This window comes from Lithobates pipiens, unplaced genomic scaffold, assembly GCF_037356315.1.
Source record: "Lithobates pipiens isolate NorthernLeopardFrog02 unplaced genomic scaffold, aLitPip1_a1.2 Scaffold_1, whole genome shotgun sequence".
Classification (NCBI taxonomy): domain Eukaryota; kingdom Metazoa; phylum Chordata; class Amphibia; order Anura; family Ranidae; genus Lithobates; species Lithobates pipiens.
This window is the reverse complement of record NW_027507685.1, coordinates 210,561,077-210,581,888: the sequence shown is the minus strand read 5'-3', so window position 1 is coordinate 210,581,888 and position 20,812 is coordinate 210,561,077. Positions and strand designations below refer to the sequence as shown.

Genomic DNA, 20,812 nt, shown 5'->3' with positions numbered 1-20,812 from the left:
CAAAACCTATGTGGCTCACGGCCAAAGTTAAAAAAGCTATAAACTGTAAGAGAAGAGCTTTTAAAAAATATAAAAATGAAGGATCACTAGTGTCATTTAAATGTTACAAAGAAATTAACAGTATATGTAAAAAGGAAATCAAGGATGCAAAAATTCAAAACGAACGACAGATTGCAAAAGATAGTAGGACAAACCCCAAAAAATTCTTCAAATATATTAATAGTAAAAAGGTCAAGTCTGAGCATGTAGGCCCTTTACAAAACAATCTAGAGTTGGTGACTGGGGACAAAGAGAAGGCTAATTTATTAAACACTTTCTTCAGCTCTGTGTACACAAAAGAGCATGGGGGAGCTCATGTCCATAATGGGGGTGGTAGTGACACAGCCCCAAATGATCCACAATGGCTCAAAAGGGATATGGTCCAGAAATACTTAGACAGAATAAAGGTGGATAAAGCACCTGGACCTGATGGCATCCACCCACGGATCCTAAAAGAATTGAGCTCTGTAATTTCAGAGCCATTGTATCTAATTTTTAGGGACTCATTAATGACGGGAATAGTCCCACTGGATTGGCGCAGGGCGAACGTGGTGCCTATATTTAAAAAGGGATCAAAGTCTTTACCAAGTAACTATAGACCTGTTAGCTTAACTTCTATAGCTGGGAAGATACTGGAGCGTTTAATAAAAGACCACATCGACGAGTTCTTGCTGAACAAAAACACTTTAAGCAACAGACAGCATGGATTCATGAAAGACAGAAGTTGTCAGACAAATCTGATTTCTTTTTATGAGGAGGTAAGTAAAACCTTGGACAGAGGGGTGGCGGTGGACGTGGTATACTTGGATTTTGCAAAAGCATTCGATACAGTTCCGCACACACGGCTCATGTGTAAGGTAAAGTCTACAGGTTTGGAAATATCAGTTTGTAAATGGATAGAAAATTGGCTAGAAGACAGAATTCAAAGAGTCGTGGTTAATGACTCTTACTCTGAATGGTCTAAGGTTATCAGTGGTGTACCCCAAGGTTCAGTGTTGGGACCCTTACTTTTTAACATCTTTATAAATGACATTGGGTCTGGCATCAAAAGTAATATTTCTGTCTTTGCAGATGACACCAAGATATGCAGTGGAATAACGTCTTTACAGGATGTCTCCAATTTACAAGCCGACCTCAATACACTGTCTAATTGGGCGACTATGTGGCAGATGAGGTTTAATGTTGATAAATGTAAAGTTATGCACTTGGGGCCTAAGAATATGCATGCATCATACATGCTAGGGGGAGTACAACTGGGGGAATCCATAGTGGAGAAGGATCTGGGGGTTTTGGTAGACCATAAGCTCAATAACAACATGCAATGCCAAGCTGCTGTTTGCAAAGCGAGCAAAGTCCTTTCTTGTATTAAGAGAGGTATGGACTCCAGAGAAAGAGATATCATTTTGCCCCTGTTCAAATCATTAGTAAGACCTCACCTGGAATATGCCGTTCAGTTTTGGGCACCAGTTCTCAAAAAGGATATCGGGGAACTGGAGAAAGTGCAGAGAAGGGCAACCAAACTGATAAGAGGCATGGAGGAACTCCGCTATGAGGAGAGATTAGAGGAACTAAATTTATTCACTCTTGAGAAGAGGAGATTAAGGGGGGATATGATTAACATGTTCAAATATATTAGGGGTCCATATAGTGAACTTGGTGTTGAGTTGTTCTCTGTACGGTCAACCCAGAGGACACGGGGGCACTCTTTACGTCTAGAGGAAAAGAGATTTCAGCTTCAAGTACGGAAAGGTTTCTTCACAGTTAGAGCAGTGAAAATGTGGAATAGACTCCCACCAGAGGTGGTTCTGGCCAGTTCAGTAGATTGCTTTAAGAAAGGCTTGGATACTTTCCTGATGGTACATAATATAACTAGGTACTAACATAGGTAAAGTTGATCCAGGGAAAATCCGATCGCCTATTGGGGGATCAGGAAGGAATTTTTTTTCCCCTGCTGTAGTAAATTGGAGCATGCTCTGCTGGGGTTTTTTTTCGCCTTCCTCTGGATCAATTGTGGGCATAAAATTGGGTATCTGGATTGTACGATTATTTTTTATTTTATTTATTTGTTTTTAAGGTTGAACTGGATGGACTTGTGTCTTTTTTCAACCTGGCTAACTATGTAACTATGTAACTGTATTTGGGAAGTGGTCTTTCAAACGCAATTGTTTTGGAAAAAATACACTTATTTAAATAAAATGAAAAAAACAAAACACTAAAGTTAGCCCAATTTTTTTGTATAATGTGAAAGATATTATGCCATGTAAATAGATACACAACATGCCATACTTTAAAATTATGCATGCTCGTGGAATGGCAATATGACAATTAAAAATCTCCAACGACGTTTTAACAATTTTTACAGGTTACCTGTTTAGAGTTACAGAGAAGGTCTAGCACTAGAATTATTGCTCTTGCTCTAACGATTGCAGCAATACCTCACTTGTGTGGTTTGAACACCATTTACATATGCGGGCTTGACTTACGTATGTGTTTGCCTCTGCACACGAGCATGGAGGGACGGGGTTCTTTAAAAAAAAGTTCTTATTTATTTTACTTTATTTTTTATTTTTACACTGTACCTTTATTTATTCATTTTTTAGCACTTTTATTCCTATAATGAGGAATATTAACATCCCTTGTGATAGAAATAATTATGACGGTCCTCTTTAATGAGAGATCTGGGGTCAAAAAGACCTCAGATCTCTCATTTACCTTTAAAAGCAAACAAGCAAACAAAAAAATAAAACATTTTGGCTTTAAGAAGAAAAAACCTTGTCTATCTGCCCGAGGACCGTTAGTGACGTTGGAGGTCACTCCAGTCCCCCAAGGGCATAGAGTCGAGTGGGGGCCATCTTGCCCTCACTTTACTTCCTGCCTATCCATATTACGGCTCATTTCTGGATCTACTGACAACTCTGCTAAACATGAAAATGACCAGAAAGCAGCGGGTGGAGTGGAGCACTTCTCCCACCACCCTAAATGTGATCCAATGGCATTAAACATCAAAATAATGACAAATATATATTTTGGGGGTGGTCAGCAAGTGCTTAAAACTATACAACCTAAACTACTCACATCATATAAGGGGCATAACTGAGGTTCCTTCATTATAAATGAGTTCCTACTGTGTACTGCAGAAATTTCAGAGGCAGCTGTCAACCACAAAAAGGCCAACAATTACAAGGATGCCCATATTTTAGCCCCATGCATGTTCAGACTTTTTTTTTATAACACATCTCAAACCAGGAGATATAATCCAGGTAGTCATTAGCATATTAGATTATACTGTTACAACAGCTTATTAATAGAGATCTTTGAAGATGGCGTTAGTTTGGATCAGGGTTCTACAAACTTTCCAAACAAAGGGCCAGTTTACTGTCCTCCAGACATTATGGGGGCCGGACTGTGGCCATTGGAGTGGAAACTATCCTAGCATCAGTGGGATTAAACAATGTATCTTTGTACTAGGTGGAGGAATAATGCCCCATCATTAGCATCAGTGGGAGAAATAGTGTCCCATCATTGGCATCAGTGGGAGAAATAGTGTCCCATCATTGGCATCAGTGGGAGAAATAGTGCCCCATCATTGGCATCAGTGGGAGAAACAGTGTCCCATCATCTGTGTCAGTGGGAGGAATAGTGCCCTATCATTGGTGTCAGTGGGAGAAATAGTGTCCCATTGTTAGTGTTAGCGGGAGAAATAGTGCCCCATCATTGCTGTCAGTGGGAGGAAGAGTGCCCCATCACTGCGATCAGTGGGCGGAATAATGCCCCATCATTGGTGTCAGTGGGAGGAATAGTGCCCTGTCCTTGTGATCAATGGGAGAAATATTGCCTCATTGTTGGTGTCAGTGGAAGGAAAAGTACCCCAAGGGCCGAATAAAGGCAATCAAAGGGCCACATCCGCCCCCTGGGTCACAGTCAGGAATCTTAGTTTAGAACAATAGCTTGGGTCATTTCATATAAAAGTGGGTTTGGATTCACCATTGTGAAATTTCAGCATTATTTCCACCTGCCTTTGATCTTCATAAATCTGTCCCTGAGACACCGAGCTTCCTCTTGGATCCTTTCCTCCACACTCCTCTTCCCCATCCCAAAATTTCTCAGTGTTGTCAGGGAAAAGCGGCGAAGTGTTTTCCATCTCTCTCCATTGCTCATGATGACCCCTAAAAAATTTAAAACGTTTTATACATATTGCTCTTTAAGGCCCTTAAAATTAAAACAAACATTTTAAACAATGACCTATGTACTCCCTCTGCATTGCATGAATCTCAGCAAGGGCACTATCAGCATGTATGATGTGTGTTCTCATTGTCTTGTGTGGGTTTATAATTACAGTAAGAAAAAAATACTGATCGTTTAAGGGATTTGTTTTCCTTTTTAGAATTAACACCCTACATCCTCCCCACCTCCCCAGGGGGACTGTGCGGTACTTACCTCCACGAGTGATGAGCTGTCAGTGCCCATGCAGCTGATGTAGTGGTCTGGGGATTGGAGATCCCCACTTTTCTCTCATTTCTATCTGCAGGGCTTCCGGGATTAATCTTTTCTGTGCTGGCAATGACCAATCAGAATCCTTCTGGCCCATCTCAGAAGACCTGCAGAAGGAAGGTGGTGAGGAACAGGGATTTCAAATCCCCAAACCGCTACATCAGCTGCCTGGCCATGAAATCTCAACACCTACAGAGGTAGGTACAGCAGGACAGAGGTGGGGTTGGGGAGGATGTAGGGTGTATAAATATTATATAAAGGGCACCAACCTTCAAAATATTTTTAGCAGCCATCACTTTAAGTGTATTAAACCACTAAACGAATTTAAAATGATAAAGTTAGGCACTACTACTCTACTTTGTGCTTACAAACCTAAAGAAATTAGACAAATTTGTTGTGACACTATAAAAAAAATTACAAAATGTACAGTATAATTTCTATAAGTGTCAGACAGTACTTAGGAGAAATGTGAATGAGGGGTTAAAGTGGTTGTTAACCCTTACAACCAACCTTGACCTACAGGTAAGCCTAGATTAAGGCTTACCTGTAGGTCCAAGAAATATCTCCTAAACCTACACGATTTAGGAGATATTTGCCGAAAGACAGGCACTGCTGTCTATGGCGCATGCGCCGTAGACAGCGGCGCGCAGGCGCACTGAGCACGCCACGGTCAACGGCGATATGCCGCGAGTGGCGGCTCCCATGTGCATGAGCGGGAGTGACGTCATTGCAGCTTCGCCGAATGACAGCAGCGGAGCAGGAGACCCACCGAGAAGATGGATGCGCCGGACTACAGGGGACAGCGGTGACATCGCTGGCTCCTGTGTCAGGTAAGTGACACATAATGGACTACTATGTGATGCATAGTAGTCCATTATGCTTTACCTTTGCAGGGAATCAAAGAGGACGTAAACTCATCAGGGTTTACTTCCTCTTTAAAAACCCCAGAACCGGCACAAAGTGGAAAGATAATTAGTGCAACTAAAATAATTAGACAGGTGAAAGTTGGTAAGGATCAGCACGTTGTAAAAAAGAAAATGGATAAGTAAAAATGAATACTAAATTGATTAAACCACGCTCCTTCCCTAATAAAGTGCAAACATGTTAAAGTGATTTCAACTGAGCACCAACATGATATAATAATATGTGGATAAAAAGTCCAAACACCAAATAAGTTCAGTAGTGCAAATAGTGAACATTCAAACAATGTATCAAAGTCTTCAAACAATGTATCAACTTCTTCAGCTATTGTACACAATCGTCAAATCCCTGCTGGACAGTAGGTAAATTTGACTGAAATATCTTCCACCACCATCACCTGTCACACAATCCTACTCACCAGACTTCCATGACCCCTATTACAGGTAGTCATAAAGCGCATATGGATATATCCAGCAGCAGTTGTGCACGATCCCAATGTTGCTCCCAACATTTAACCGACCTCCAGGACACACACACCAGGGTGAATCCAGATCATTTGAGCACGTTCCCAGGAACAAAATGATTTGAAGGGATTTGTCCAATGGTTAGGGGGAAAATTAAAAAGAAAGGGCTTTCATAGTGAAGTATGTCACAGTTTTATAAAAAAAAATAAAATACTGGTAAAAACAAGATAAAAACAGCAAATTCTTGCAGATTAGAAATCCATGTGCATGGAAACACCATGGTGTGTTCCAACTGCTCTTCAAAAACAGGAGAGATGACGTATCATAATCAAGCACCCTACCGGTTTCACTGGTACACACCAACGTCTTCAGGGATTATGTGATCATGAACGTCAGGTCCGCTTTTATACAAGTCCACCCATTAGGGAATATCCAATCCGGACCAATCCTTCCATACTACTCAATAAAGTATTGCAGAAACATACCAAAGCTATAGAAGATCTTAAAATCAAAGAGATACTCGCTGAATTATTTAAAATTTCAGAAGCATATCAACATTGTTGAGCTCCTGCTATTTCTTTGCAGTCACTTCTGCATCTAAAAAGCCTGAAAGTGAAAAAATCTAAACAAATCTTCTAAAATCCTGCCATCTTGTGGACAAACAACAAATAGCAGGGAACAAGAAATAGGGGGATATTTTAAGGAAAAATATCACTACTATTTAGTGGCCAGAAAGAGAAAAAAATTGGAAGAAAAAATAATCACATGTATATACTGCCATCTTGTGTGGAATGAGGCAATATATTAAGATTTTTTTTAATATAATGAGAAAAGATTTATATAAAATTTATTTAAAACTATATAATATTTAAAAATGTATAAATAAAAATAAAATCAAGATAGTTTAGGCTATCCTACAACAAAAAGGAAAAGAGGGGATAACAGGATAGATTCAAATGAGTTAGATGTCCCCTTTACAAATTGTCATGCAAAATTAATAATTAAATAAGTAACAATTTAGATCAATATCCACACTGATACCAGCGGGCGAGAGTGTGTTTAACTTATAGATCCATTCCGTTTCATTTTTTGATATTCTTTGGATTCTTTGGATTATATTACCCCCCCTCCAATCGGGATCTATTTTGTCTATCCCAAAAAAATTTGCCAAACTTGTATCCCCATTGTGGTGTAGCCTAAAGTGATTAGACAGGCTATGCTTTGGGAATCCCTTTCTGATGTTATTAAGATGTTCATTTACATCCAGAAAAGGTACAGTTTTTCTTGGGAGGGTTTAGCACATTGGGGGCCAATTTATTTCTTAAACTGGGTGCACATCAGTATATGAATTTTGGGGACGATTTGGCAACAATTTTTATAAAGCTGTGTCCCCTAATAACAATGGCCAGTGTTTTAGAATCACCTTTTCCAGACTTATGAATTCTTTAATAAAATTAGTCAGAAAGGCTACAAATTCTAAATCTGATTATTTTTTTGGGTTGCGCCTATCCATATTCATAGTCTGTTGTTGAATAGACCTGAGTTTAGGTTCATCATAATCCTTTTCTTTAAATTTGTTGATTATCATATCTGACTGTGATATATAATCTGACATATTGTTGCAGTTACGCCTTATTCTCATTAGTTGTCCTTTTGGGATCCCGCTGAGCCATCTTGGGTGATGGCAACTTGCCATGGGAATATAACTATTCCTATCGGTCTCCTTAAAATAGGCCCTGGTAGTGTTGCGCCCATCACTTTTAACCAGAACCAAGTCAAGGAAGTTGATTTCAAATAGGTCTCAGTTCCCTGAAAATTTTAAACCAAAGTGGTTATAGTTAATGTCACTCAAAAAAACGTCATCATCAATGTATCTTTTGTACAGAGCGATCTCAGGTCTGTCAGTTCCAAAAATACTACGCTCCTCCCACAAGCTCATTCGAATATTTGCCACACTGGGAGCATACTGTGACAGGTGATGGTGGTGAAAGATATTTCAGTCAAATTTACCTACTGTCCAGCAGAGATTTGAAGATTGTGTACTCTATCTGAAGAAGTTGATACATTGTTTGAATATTCACTATTTGCCCTACTGAACTTATTTGGTGTTTGGGCTTTTTATACACATATTATTATATCAACATGTTGGTGCTCAGTTGAAATCACTTTAGCATGTTTGCACTTTATTAGGGAAAGAGCGTGGTTTAATCAATTTAGTATTGATTTTTTACTTATCCAGTACTTAGCAGAGTCTGGAAAAACTTTTACTGTAGCCTTGCCATATAGCACCTCTCGTAAATCCTGTCTAGTAACAAAATACACACTGTATATATACATATATTTAAAAGCACAATAGAGACCACCACTGAATGTATTTTCTGTTAATATTTTCTTCCATGTTTATATCCTTCATTAAAACAATATAAAAATCATTAATTGTGTAACTAATGGGAAAACATTTTAGTTTTGGATAGAGTGAAAATGGATTCTAATACCTGTCAAGTTTTTCTTGCTGTCTATATTCTTGTTAGGGAGATTCACCCTCCTTATTTCTCCTGTATACCAGATCACTGAAAGTGAAAGTAAAAGAAAATCCCAAATTTTGCATTGCCCCTATGTTGAGGATCGTCCATTTATGGGCACACCTTCTCCTAATAAAGCTCTTTATACTCGTTAAAAATTCATGGGTACTTCATGGCACCTTTGTGGGAATGATCATATATGAGGACCATTTTTGGGTTCTAGGCTGCTGAACTTCTGATAATAATGTGGATGTTGTCTTTCAGATGGACAATTAGTGGGGAGGTGGGGAGGTACACTTAAAACAAACAGTTATATGATTGTAATGAAAATGTATAAGTTCTGCATATAATTGTATTCTATTTTATATGTATTGCACACTGCCCTCACTGTGCATACGGCACTAATAATGTTTTCATTACATGTTTTGCATTCTTTCGAGTCCTGATTAGAATTAGTCTGCCTATGTAACGCCCCTTGTTACCATAAACGTAGAATTGTAATATTAATGTGATATCTACGTAATCATGTGCATAAAAACCTTCAATTGCGTCATAATAAAACAGAACAGTTATTTGGAAAGATGCTGAGCGTATGTTTTGTGTCTGTTCCCTACCGCAGTAGTTATTATTAATTTGGAACCCCTAATCAATATGAGGATAGGAGTTGCCTATCTACAAAATATCTAAGTCAATGATCTAGTGATTTATTATTAACCATTATTAGCTAGGAAAATAATATACAGCCAAGACCAACCTTAATAATCTGGCTTGGGATGAAGTGGATTCACATTGACTCGTGGTGGCTAGCAAAATTGGCACCAGTAAATGAGAATCCAGCTTTTCTCAAGCCAGTTTATTACAGTGTGTTTAGTTTGTATCGAATTACGAGATTCTGCCTAAGCCCTGAAGAATTGGGAGACCGCATCTAAACAAACACTATCTAGCTAACTACATTCCTAATAAAGAGTTTTAGAAAATCCCTTGATCATGCAGCTGTTTGTAATAGACACTTACTACACAACCATCATTGCTTCGACCCATTAGGTTCCTGCATAACTGAGAACAGGAAGATGACCCTTTGTCTGTCATTTGCAGGAATATATTTGTTTCATAAATGGGCAGAGTAAGTCATTTTGGTCCACCAGAATTAGCATTTTGCTGTCTGATCCTATGACCCCCTCTTCTCCCAAAATAACAATGTAAGTGGTTTGCCAGAAAAGAAAAAACGATTCCAATAGGTGATGGTTTCAAACTTAGTTCAGCTTCTCAATTTGCTGACTAGCCATTAGCCAAGATGAAAAATTAGGAAGTTTGGGTTCCTCATGTGTGCTTCCATGTTAAATGTATACATTTGAATAAAGTGTGCCTTTAATAGCTTTAATCTGACATTTGTAATGTAATTAGTTTTAATCACTGTTAAATTAATTATAAATGATTGCAGCTGTGTATCAACAAGGCACATATAAACAAGTTAGTCTCTAGTGGAAACATAAAGTATGATACCAATGTGGGATATATATTTTGTTTTTAGGCTCTTACCAAAGTCTTTAAAGAATAATTCTGATAGATCCGTATCTCCTCTGTCACTAAATGCATCACTGCGATCAACCAGAGCCTCCTTCACAGCATCATAGCCAATCAGCACGATTGCCCGATATTTGGACAGGTAGAGTGTATACACAGGTCCGTACTTTTCACTTAGCTGTTGATAGAGATTTTTTTTTTAAAAGAGTTGTACAGGTTAAAGAAAAGCTGTGACTGTGTGGATATGGCCTAATGTGCTTCTATGTAATCTAGCTCTCATTCCCGCAAGGGCCGCTAGATTTGCCCCAGGTTCTTCTCCTAAATAAGTGCAATGACAGCCAGGCACACAGCAACGGTCACTCCACTGGCTCAATAAACAGTATAGGGTAGGCCTTTTACATGTATTGCTGTTTAACTTGTATAGGGCATGGGACCTATATGGACAGTAAGATGTAGATTGAGGACAATCTTCACTTCCACACTACTTCTCAGAGTGGCTCTTCCAGCAGTAGCCCAGAAATTGGACAGTACCATGACACCTTCAGCAGTGACCCAGGCCACACAAAAACTAGTATTAGTTTGTTATAGATATCAGCAGTCACTAGGATCTCTTTGTTTGAGTTTATACTCACAGTGCCCCTGGAAACTTGGGTGCCTGCATCCAGTATCAGGCAGACAACTACTCAGTGAATCTTCTAGACCAGACCCCCAGTGAAATCCTTAACTTCCGAGGACTTAGCAAAATAGGCCCATCTAGCTCTGCCACAAGTGAGACCTCAATAATAGCAGGTGAAACCTGCTGCTGGGCTGCTCAGAAGGGCCCTTCAGGCTGAGAACTTCTCCTCATGGACAAGAACAGGGCTTTCAACCTTTTTATTCACAATCCCAGCCACCATCTGGTCATCCTTCCCAAGGATTGGCTGACACAACTTAAATATTCAGCTGCTGATTTGCTGCATCCAGTCCACTACAGTCTAGAATCTTCCAGAAGGCAGGGGGAGGCAACCAAACCTGCAGCCAGTTAAACCCAGAACAGCCCAAATCAATCACAAGCTGGTCAACTAATTACAGGAGTGTCACACAAACTATATTTACTGAACCTAACTAAAAGCTTATCTAGGAGGGTGCTACACCAACAACTGCCTTGATGTTTTAGGCTTGACATAGGCAAGAAGATATTCCACAAAGAGCAAGCCATCTTCCTGCCCTCGCTCACATCATTGCCAGGACCCATCTCAGCTCTTTTCTCCTGTGCAGCGCATTTAGTAATTGGATACCAACTATGTGTGCTTAATTTCCTTTACTGTTTGAAAAGGCAGAGATGATTGTACAAGTTTATGAAGGTCTGTGCATCCCATTGAACATCTTGTATCCTGGAGCGTGTCAGCAGTTCCTGCACATCTGTCCACCCCCTAAAATCTAAAGTCAGCCTTCTACAGTATAGTGACAATGGAATAAAGAAGATAACTTTGTTTCTTTCCAATTTTCCTTCTAGCATATGCAACAAAATCTTCCCATAAGATAATATGTACATTTATGTATTTCATTTTCCCATAAAAGCCTTTGCCATTGGGGCTCATTCACACCAATCCGCTGATGAAGTCCCCGTACATAGGGAAGCAACGCGTACGGAAGGAAGCATCGTGACGTCACCCACGGTGCATCCTGATGTTACCTGCATGCTGAATCTATATATCATCACTGAAAATCACATTGGACATTGATTGTTTGATAGGTGGACTGGATCTTAGTGCTGCACCATCTATTGTATATTCTTCTAAGGGATTTTTGATTATTGACCCTGGTGTTCGGCAGCTATTTGCTATATGGTCATTTATATATTGCGCCGATTTGCTCCTCTATTTATCTTTTGTTTAAAATGCTTGCCCCTACAAGCATTTGCTTTTAGTGGACAGTAGGGATGAGTCCGCGGTTTGAGTCGAACGTTAAACATCGGGTGTTTGTTTTTTCTAAAACAAACTGAACATATGGGGCATTCGCGGGAAATTTGAACACCGCGGAATGCCCCATAATGCACTGCGAGATCGCAGTGCATTGCTGTATGATGATTGGCCAAAGCATGCACCTGACCTGCATGCTTTAGCCAATCAGAGTGTGACCGGCATGCTTTGGCATATAGTGTATAGTGTGTGGACGGAGATAGATTGAGCTAGATTAGGCAGGCAGATTAGTTAGTGGTAGCGTATTTGATATATATATATATATATATATATATATATATATATATATATATATATATATATATATATATATATATATATATATATATATAGTCTAGTATGTACACTGCATTAAGCATAGACTAGATATTCAGTGTAGACTCTATATTCAGTCCAGGCAGTGTATTAGGGTGTTTGATTTTTTTAAAGATGTGACTTACATATGACTTTGCTTACACCCCGAGTCTTAGTGATGTAAAAGATATATATGCCAAATTTAAAGAAGATTGGATAATATTTAGGGGTTGCACACATTGATCACTTTTATCAAAGCAAAGTCTGTGGGCTTCACTTGATAAGAAGTCATAGATAACAATGCTGGATGAAGAAAGTCCCACTCCAAGCTTTCTAGAAGAATGAGTGAAAATGGTTAACTATATCCAAAATTTCCTCAAAGAGGGAAGTCACCCAAGAGAAGACTACAAAGAGTTATTACAACTCTCACTCCTGTACCTAGGAGGTTGGTCTAAAAAACGACTTCAGTTTCAGGATCCCAGGGGCACTGCATCAAGCAAGGTAGATGGCAAAGGCAATATATGCACTTAAAATTGAATATTCCTCAATGACAATTGGAAGGAATTGCTTTTTTGGGTGAACGTAATACTCAGGCTGTTAAGGAAAATATGACAAAAAATGTAGAAACCAAACCTGCAAAGAAAAAAGGAAGTAAAACGATTAGAGGGTAAAAACATGGTTTTTGAAGGAAAAGACCTGAGCCATTTCATTACTAATAAAACAAAGACGTTCTTTGAATTGCTTTGGATCCACGACGTGACAGAATACAAGGGATTGCATCATTCAAAGATGATTAATATAACAGATGTTTTGCCTATCATATTACCTATTAATCTTAGTGTATAGTTTTAATAGTATTTTAAGTTTGCGATAGATAGTTTCATAGAAGTTTTCTAGTATATCTTTTACATCACTCAGACTCGGGGTGTAAGCAAAGTCTGCAAAAATGTTACAGTTTATTTTTTTCCATTAGAAAATGAAACACCCTAAAAAATAATATATATATATATATATATATATATATATATATATATATATATATATATATATACACAGTATCTCACAAAAGTGAGTACACCCCTCACATTTTTGTAAATATTTTATTATATCTTTTCATGTGACAACACTGAAGAAATCACACTTTGCTACAATGTAAAATAGTGAGTGTACAGCTTGTATAACAGTGTACATTTTTCTGTCCCCCCCAAAATAACTCAACACACAGCCAATAATGTATAAACTCCTGGCGACAAAAGTGAGTACACCCCTAAGTAAAAAATGTCCAAACTGGGTCCCCCCCCGGTCATGTGACTCGTTAGTGTTACAAGGTCTCAGGTGTGAATGGGGAGCAGGTGTGCTAGATTTGGTTTTATCACTCTCACCCTCTCATACTGGTCACTGGACTTTCAACATGGCATCTCATGGCAAAGAACTCTCTGAGGATCTGAAACAAAGAATTGTTGCCTAGATGGCCTAGGCTATAAAAAGATTGTCAAGACCCTGAAATTGAGCTGCAGCATGGTGGCCAAGACCATACAGTGGTTTAACAGGGCAGGTTCCACTCACAACAGGTTGACCAAAGAAGTTGAGTGCACATGCTCAGCATCATATCCAGAGGTTGTCTTTGGGAAATAGACATATGGGTGCTTCCAGCATTGCTACAGAGGTTGTAGGGGTGGGGGGTCAGCCTGTCAGTGCTCAGAACATACGCTGCACACTGCGTCAAATTTTTCTGCATGGCTGTTGTCCCAGAAGGAAGCCTCTTCTAAAGATGATGCACAAGAAAGCCTGCAAATAGTTTGCTGAAGACAAGCAGACTAAGGAAGTCTGATGAGACCAAGATAAACGTATTTGGTTCAGATGGTGCCAAACATGTGTGGCGGCAACCAGATGAGGAGTACAAAGACAAGTGTGTCTTGCCTACAGTCAACCATGGAGGTGGGAGTTTCATGGTCTGGGGCTGCATGAGTGCTGTTGGCACTGGGGAGCTACAGTTCATTAAGAGAACCATGAATGCCAACATGTACTGTGACACACTGAAACATAGCATGATCTACTCCCATCGTAGACTGGGCCACAGGGCAGTATTCCAACATAACGACCCCAAACACACCTCCAAGACAACCACTGCCTTGCTAAAGAAGATGAGGGTAAAGGTGATGGACTGGCCAAGCATGTCTCCAGACCAAAACCCTATTGAGCATCTGTGGGGCATCCTCAAACAGAAGGTGGAGGAGCGCAAGGTCTCTAACATCCACTAGCACCATGATGTCATCATGGAGGAGTGGAAGAGGACTCCAGTGGAAACCTGTGAAGCTCTGGTGAACTCCATACCCAAGAGGGTTAAGACAATGCTGGAAAATAATGGTGGCCACACAAAATATTGACACTTTGGGCCCAATTTGGACATTTTCACTTAGGGGTATACTCACTCATTATGGACTCTGTGTCCATAGGGAATCTCATTCTACTCCCTGGTAAAGTGTACCCCAGTCAGTGTCCACAGGTATTTCTATAAACCTGACAAAGACCAGCTAGGTATAATTACGGCAATTACCACACTTACAAAACTTCTTAGCACTGCAGACTAAGGAGACAGCATTCTGCTGAACACAAGAAGAGATGAGTCAAGATTGGTGTTCAGGGGTTGTCTGGTTTATTCTGAGTGGGTGTACAATTTATATGCACCATTACCAGCCAATCATTGCATAGAACATGGGTGTGGTTAATACAGAGGTGTACATTACATATCATTACATATCATTAATTATGTCATCTGCTTTCATGAGTCACAGACATGAGTCTTGTGGCCCAGACATATTGTGGCACAATTTTTTTTATTTAGACAGTACAAAATAAAACTGCTTATGCAAGCTATATTTTCTTATATGTATGCTTTATAGGAAAACTGCTACAGTCTGTAAATACAGAGTTTAAACTAACTAATAGGTTAACCCAAGTTAATCTTATATGAACTTATAAAGATGGAGTCACTCTGGTTCAGCCATATCACAACAATCTTCTCTTTAAGTCATGAAATAAAATCATGAACATGACTTACTTCTTCTCCTTGTGACATACTCATTCCGGTGACCATAGTAAAAGTTAAGATATATTCTATTAGCTGCAACTGAGTCGGAAGGTCAAGTACCTTAGAAATCATGCACATAATAAACTTGAAACAGGCATATAAAAGTAATACCATAAGTAAAATCAGTACAACAAACATAGCAATATCCCTAATCCAGGATTAATCCAGGATCAATGCAAGATCCAGCATTGAAACCAAACCCCCCATGTTACCCAGGGGGCTCGGTAAGGTAAGACTCCACCAGCATTCAGGGTGCTCTGATGGTCCAGGATGGCTTCCACTGTGACCCTCTTTCAATCAGGTCCATCGGTCAACTCCCAGCCTCCCTCTCTCTGCGGGTCATTTCCTCCTTCTCTACCCAGCCAAAAAACACAATATTCCTCTTCCTCAGTGCCTCTGGCAGTTGAAGTTCAATGACACAACTGTAGTAAAGGCTAAGCCTCTTTGGGAACTATAGCACCCGCAGTCTTCCACAATCCTCCTCAGAGTCCTTAGCAGTCAACACCCTTAGTGCACCCCCTAGTGGATGGAGGGTGAATTAACAATGGCTGCTCTATGTTCTGCAATAAAAGTCTCCTCCCGTGACTGTGTAAACATCTTCTCTTCTGTCAGACATAAAATACATTACCTGATAGTGCTGTAGCCTGGGCTACAAAAGCTTAGGTAGGGAGTAGTGATGGCCGAACGGTTCGCCCGGCGGTCGTTTCGCGGCGAATTTCCGACTTTCGCCGTCCGCGGGTTCGAACGCCTTTTTCCGTCGTTCGCCCCGGCGGACTTACGTGTTTAATGTATACAAGAACTTTAACCTTTCGTGACACGTTTATCATGTGTTACAGGACAACCAATTGAGACATGACAGCTCATGGACACTTGGACATTCCCCCTAACCTATAAATACACCCGATCCGGTGGCCATTTTACATTCTTTCTTCTGTCACTGTAGGGAAAGGATCCTGTGTGGAGTAGGGACAGAGAAAACGCTAGCTATTTGGTACACAAAAGTTCTTTTCAGGACTGGTATAGGTGTTAGGTCAGCAGCCTGAGTTTCTTTTGTCAGTTTAGATAAAGGGACAGAGCGCTGTATGCTGCTATTTTAGGGACAGCTCAGCCAGATTAGTCTTTCTTCATCATCATCATCATCATCATCATTAGCTGTTACTATCAGGTCCACAAAAGAGCTGTTCCAGCTAATCGTTCCAGCCTACTCTTTTTTGCCAATTTGTATAGGGACAGGCAGGAAGCAGTGTGTCAGGCAGTGAGGATAATTTTAAAGACTTGCTGTTACTATTAGTTCCACAAAGGTTCTTTTCAGGACTGGTATCAGTGGTACGGTAATAGGCTTGTACACGTATAATATTCTTTCTTCCAAATATAGAAAGAATATTATACTTGACTGCTGCCCTTCTGCTGCAGTCTGCTAATCATTCACAACTCACTTGTTCCACAAAGCTCTTTATCAGGACTGGTAACTTGGTCTGTCTAGGGTGCTACGGTACATAGGCTTGGGTGCGGTACAGTCTGCTGTTCTGTAAGGACCGCTATCGGTCCACAATACATAGGGTTGCCGTGCACTACTGCTGACCGCTGCCCTATACTGCAGCAGTCCTTCATTGGTATAGGGACTGACGTACAGTCTGCTAATCACTAACACACAACCTGCTTGGTCCACAAAAGTTCTTATAAGGACTGGTAACTTGGTATAGGGTGCTACGGTACATAGGCTTGAGTGCGGTACAGTCTGCTGTTCTGTAAGGACCGCTATCGGTCCACAATACATAGGGTTGCCGTGCACTACTGCTGACCGCTGCCCTATACTGCAGCAGTCCTTCATTGGTATAGGGACTGACGTACAGTCTGCTAATCACTAACACACAACCTGCTTGTTCCACAAAAGTTCTTATAAGGACTGGTAACTTGGTATAGGGTGCTACGGTACATAGGCTTGAGTGCGGTACAGTCTGCTGTTCTGTAAGGACCGCTATCGGTCCACAATAGATAGGGTTGACGTGCACCACTGCTGACCGCTGCCCTATACTGCAGCAGTCCTTCAGCGGTATAGGGACTGACGTACAGTCTGCTAAACACTAATACACAACCTGCTTGGTCCACAAAAGTTCTTATAAGGACTGGTAACTTGGTATAGGGTGCTACGGTACATAGGCTTGAGTGCGGTACAGTCTGCTGTTCTGTAAGGACCGCTATCGGTCCACAATAGATAGGGTTGACGTGCACCACTGCTGACCGCTGCCCTATACTGCAGCAGTCCTTCAGCGGTATAGGGACTGACGTACAGTCTGCTAAACACTAATACACAACCTGCTTGGTCCACAAAAGTTCTTATAAGGACTGGTAACTTGGTATAGGGTGCTACGGTACATAGGCTTGAGTGCGGTACAGTCTGCTGTTCTGTAAGGACCGCTATCGGTCCACAATAGATAGGGTTGACGTGCACCACTGCTGACCGCTGCCCTATACTGCAGCAGTCCTTCAGCGGTATAGGGACTGACGTACAGTCTGCTAAACACTAATACACAACCTGCTTGGTCCACAAAAGTTCTTATAAGGACTGGTAACTTGGTATAGGGTGCTACGGTACATAGGCTTGAGTGCGGTACAGTCTGCTGTTCTGTAAGGACCGCTATCGGTCCACAATAGATAGGGTTGACGTGCACCACTGCTGACCGCTGCCCTATACTGCAGCAGTCCTTCAGCGGTATAGGGACTGACGTACAGTCTGCTAAACACTAATACACAACCTGCTTGGTCCACAAAAGTTCTTATAAGGACTGGTAACTTGGTATAGGGTGCTACGGTACATAGGCTTGAGTGCGGTACAGTCTGCTGTTCTGTAAGGACCGCTATCGGTCCACAATAGATAGGGTTGACGTGCACCACTGCTGACCGCTCACCTATACTGCAGCAGTCCTTCAGCGGTATAGGGACTAAGAGTTTTGTCACAGGGTCATTTAAAAAATGACATGCAGAGGAAGAGGCAGGCCCTTCCGCAGGGGTGGTAGGGGTAGGGCAGGAGCAACAGGCTTGAGCCAAAGTGGGAAGTTGCAGAAGGTGCGTTCAATTACTTTAAAGGATGCACCAGACTTGGTTGAGTGGCTCGCTCAGCCTTACTCTTCTGCACCCTCCTCATCCTCTCGATCTGCACCCTCTTCTTCACTCTCTGCTATGTGCACCCCCAAAGACACTACCACCAACAACACGACCACCACCACCACCACCACATACCTTCCGCTTGAGTCACTGGAATTATTTTCCGATCCATATCAAGAGGACATTTCTGATGCGCAGCCACTCTTGGTATTGGATCAGGAAGAGGAGGTAGCAACAAGCGCTACTCAGCAGTCTGACGCCAGTACCCAGATCAGCCCAAGGAGGAGGTTGGTCCCCGGTGTTGCTGCCTACTCTACTTATAGCGGTGGGGAAGGTGACGTTGATGATGACGTGTCTAGTGATGTCACGTGGGTGCCCACAAGAGAGGAAGAGGAGGGGAGTTCAGAGGGAGATATGGACCAGCAGATAGGGAGGAGAAGCAGCAATGACTTACATTGCACAGCAGGGACAAAGCAGACTGCAAATGTATCAGGAGCGAGTCATCGACCATGTACGGTCACATCTGGCGCTCCCAGGACACCGGCACATGGCTCCGCAGTGTGGGCTTTTTTTAACGTGTCCGCTGCTGACAATAGCGTTGCCATCTGCAATCTTTGCAGTCAACGCGTTAGTCGCGGTAAGCCCAATACTCACCTAGGGACGACCGCCTTAAGAAGGCACATGAGCAGCCATCACCGAGCCCAGTGGGAGCAACGGAACACACAAAGCCACACTGCAGGCTCTCACCGTCCAGCCTCGTCTTCTACTTCTCCTTCTCCTCTCTCCTCACAATTGTCCTCCACTCCACCTTCCATCACGCCAAGCTCACATTTTTCTGCAAAAAGGCAGGCTTCCGTGGGCCTAATGTTTGAGCGTAAAAAAATGATGACGCCGGATAACCCTCTTGCCCAACGGTTGGCGGCTGGCTTGTCAGAACTCATAGCCCGCCAACTACTGCCATATAAACTGGTGGACTCGGAGGCCTTTCGCAAATTTGTGGCCATTGGAACACCACAATGGAAGGTCCCAGGAAGGAAGTATTTCTCAGAGAAGGGCATCCCAGAGCTATATGGCCATGTTCAGCGGCAAGTGAATGTATCTCTGGCACACAGTGTCGGTGCCAAGATACATCTGACCACAGACACGTGGTCTAGCAAACACGGGCAGGGAAGGTATATCAGTTTTACTGCCCACTGGGTGAACCTTCTGACGGCCGTCAAGCATGTAACCCGTGGCACCCGTGTAGATTTGGTTTTACCGCCACGGATTGCATGCAGGCCTGACTCTTCTTCTCCTCCTCCTACTCCATCCTCCTCCCTCTCCTCCTCAGCTGCCTCCTCCTTTTCCGCTGCTAGCGTCTCTTCCACTGCACCGCCCAAGCTCCCCAGAACCTATTCCACATGCCAGGTGAGACGTTGCCATGCCGTGCTGCGTCTGTTGTGCCTGGAAGCAAAGAGCCACACTGGCCCGGCACTCCTTTCAGCTTTGCGTTCACAGGCAGATGAGTGGCTAACACCGCTCAATTTGACAGTTGGTAAAGTGGTGTGTGACAACGGTGCCAATCTGCTTAGCGCATTGAAACAGGGCAAAATCACGCACGTGCCGTGCATGGCACACGTCTTAAACTTGGTCGTGCAGCGATTCCTTGTCAAATACCCTGGGGTCCAGGACATCTTGCGGCAGGCAAGGAAAATCTCGGCCCATTTCAGAAGATCTTACACGGCCATGGCTCGCCTTGCTGACATTCAGCGGCGACACCATCTGCCGGTCAGACGTCTTATTTGCGATTGCCCGACGCGATGGAACTCAACCTTCTATATGCTTGATAGGCTGCTCCAGCAGAAACGTGCAGTTAACGTCTACCTGTATGAACTCTGCGAAAGAAACGGTTCTGGGGAGCTGGGTTTTTTTTCACCGCGCCAGTGGCTGCTCATGCGCGACACATGCAGACTTCTGCGGCCATTTGAGGAGATCACCAAACTGGTCAGTCGCAGCCATGGCGCCATCAGTGACATGGTACCTTATGCCTTCTTTCTGGAGCGTGCATTGCGTCGTGTCATTGATCAGGCTGTGGAGGAGCAGGAGCGGGAAGATGAGGAAGTCGCAATGCTGGATGAATTCCCAGGGGGGGCTACTCTATCTGAGACAAGTCAACAACAGGAGTCTGATGAGGAGTCAGAGGAGGATGGTGCCGGGGCGGATGAGCAGGAGCAAGAAGAGCATGCTTTAAACCTTTCTGGGATCCCTGTTGTGCGAGGATGGGGAGAGGAGAATGAAGAGGACGACATTATCCTGGATGATGAGCAGGAGCCAGGCCACCACACCGCTTCCACTTTAGTGCAAATGGGGGCCTTCATGCTCCAGTGTTTTAATAGGGACCCCCGTATAAAAAGCATGAGG

General features: G+C 42.2%; 1 protein-coding gene across 1 annotated transcript in view; it reads right to left on the bottom strand.

Annotated features, from left to right (window-relative positions):
- Positions 1–20,812, bottom strand: part of LOC143982596 (cytochrome P450 2H2-like) — a 107,976-nt gene that overhangs the window by 58,041 nt on the left and 29,123 nt on the right. The window contains exons 2-3 of the mRNA XM_077481468.1: positions 9,977–10,139; positions 4,056–4,205 (exon numbers count right to left, since the gene is read on the bottom strand). Of these exons, the coding sequence (XP_077337594.1) occupies positions 4,056–4,205; positions 9,977–10,139 (313 nt within the window). The remainder of the gene's footprint in view (positions 1–4,055; positions 4,206–9,976; positions 10,140–20,812) is intronic.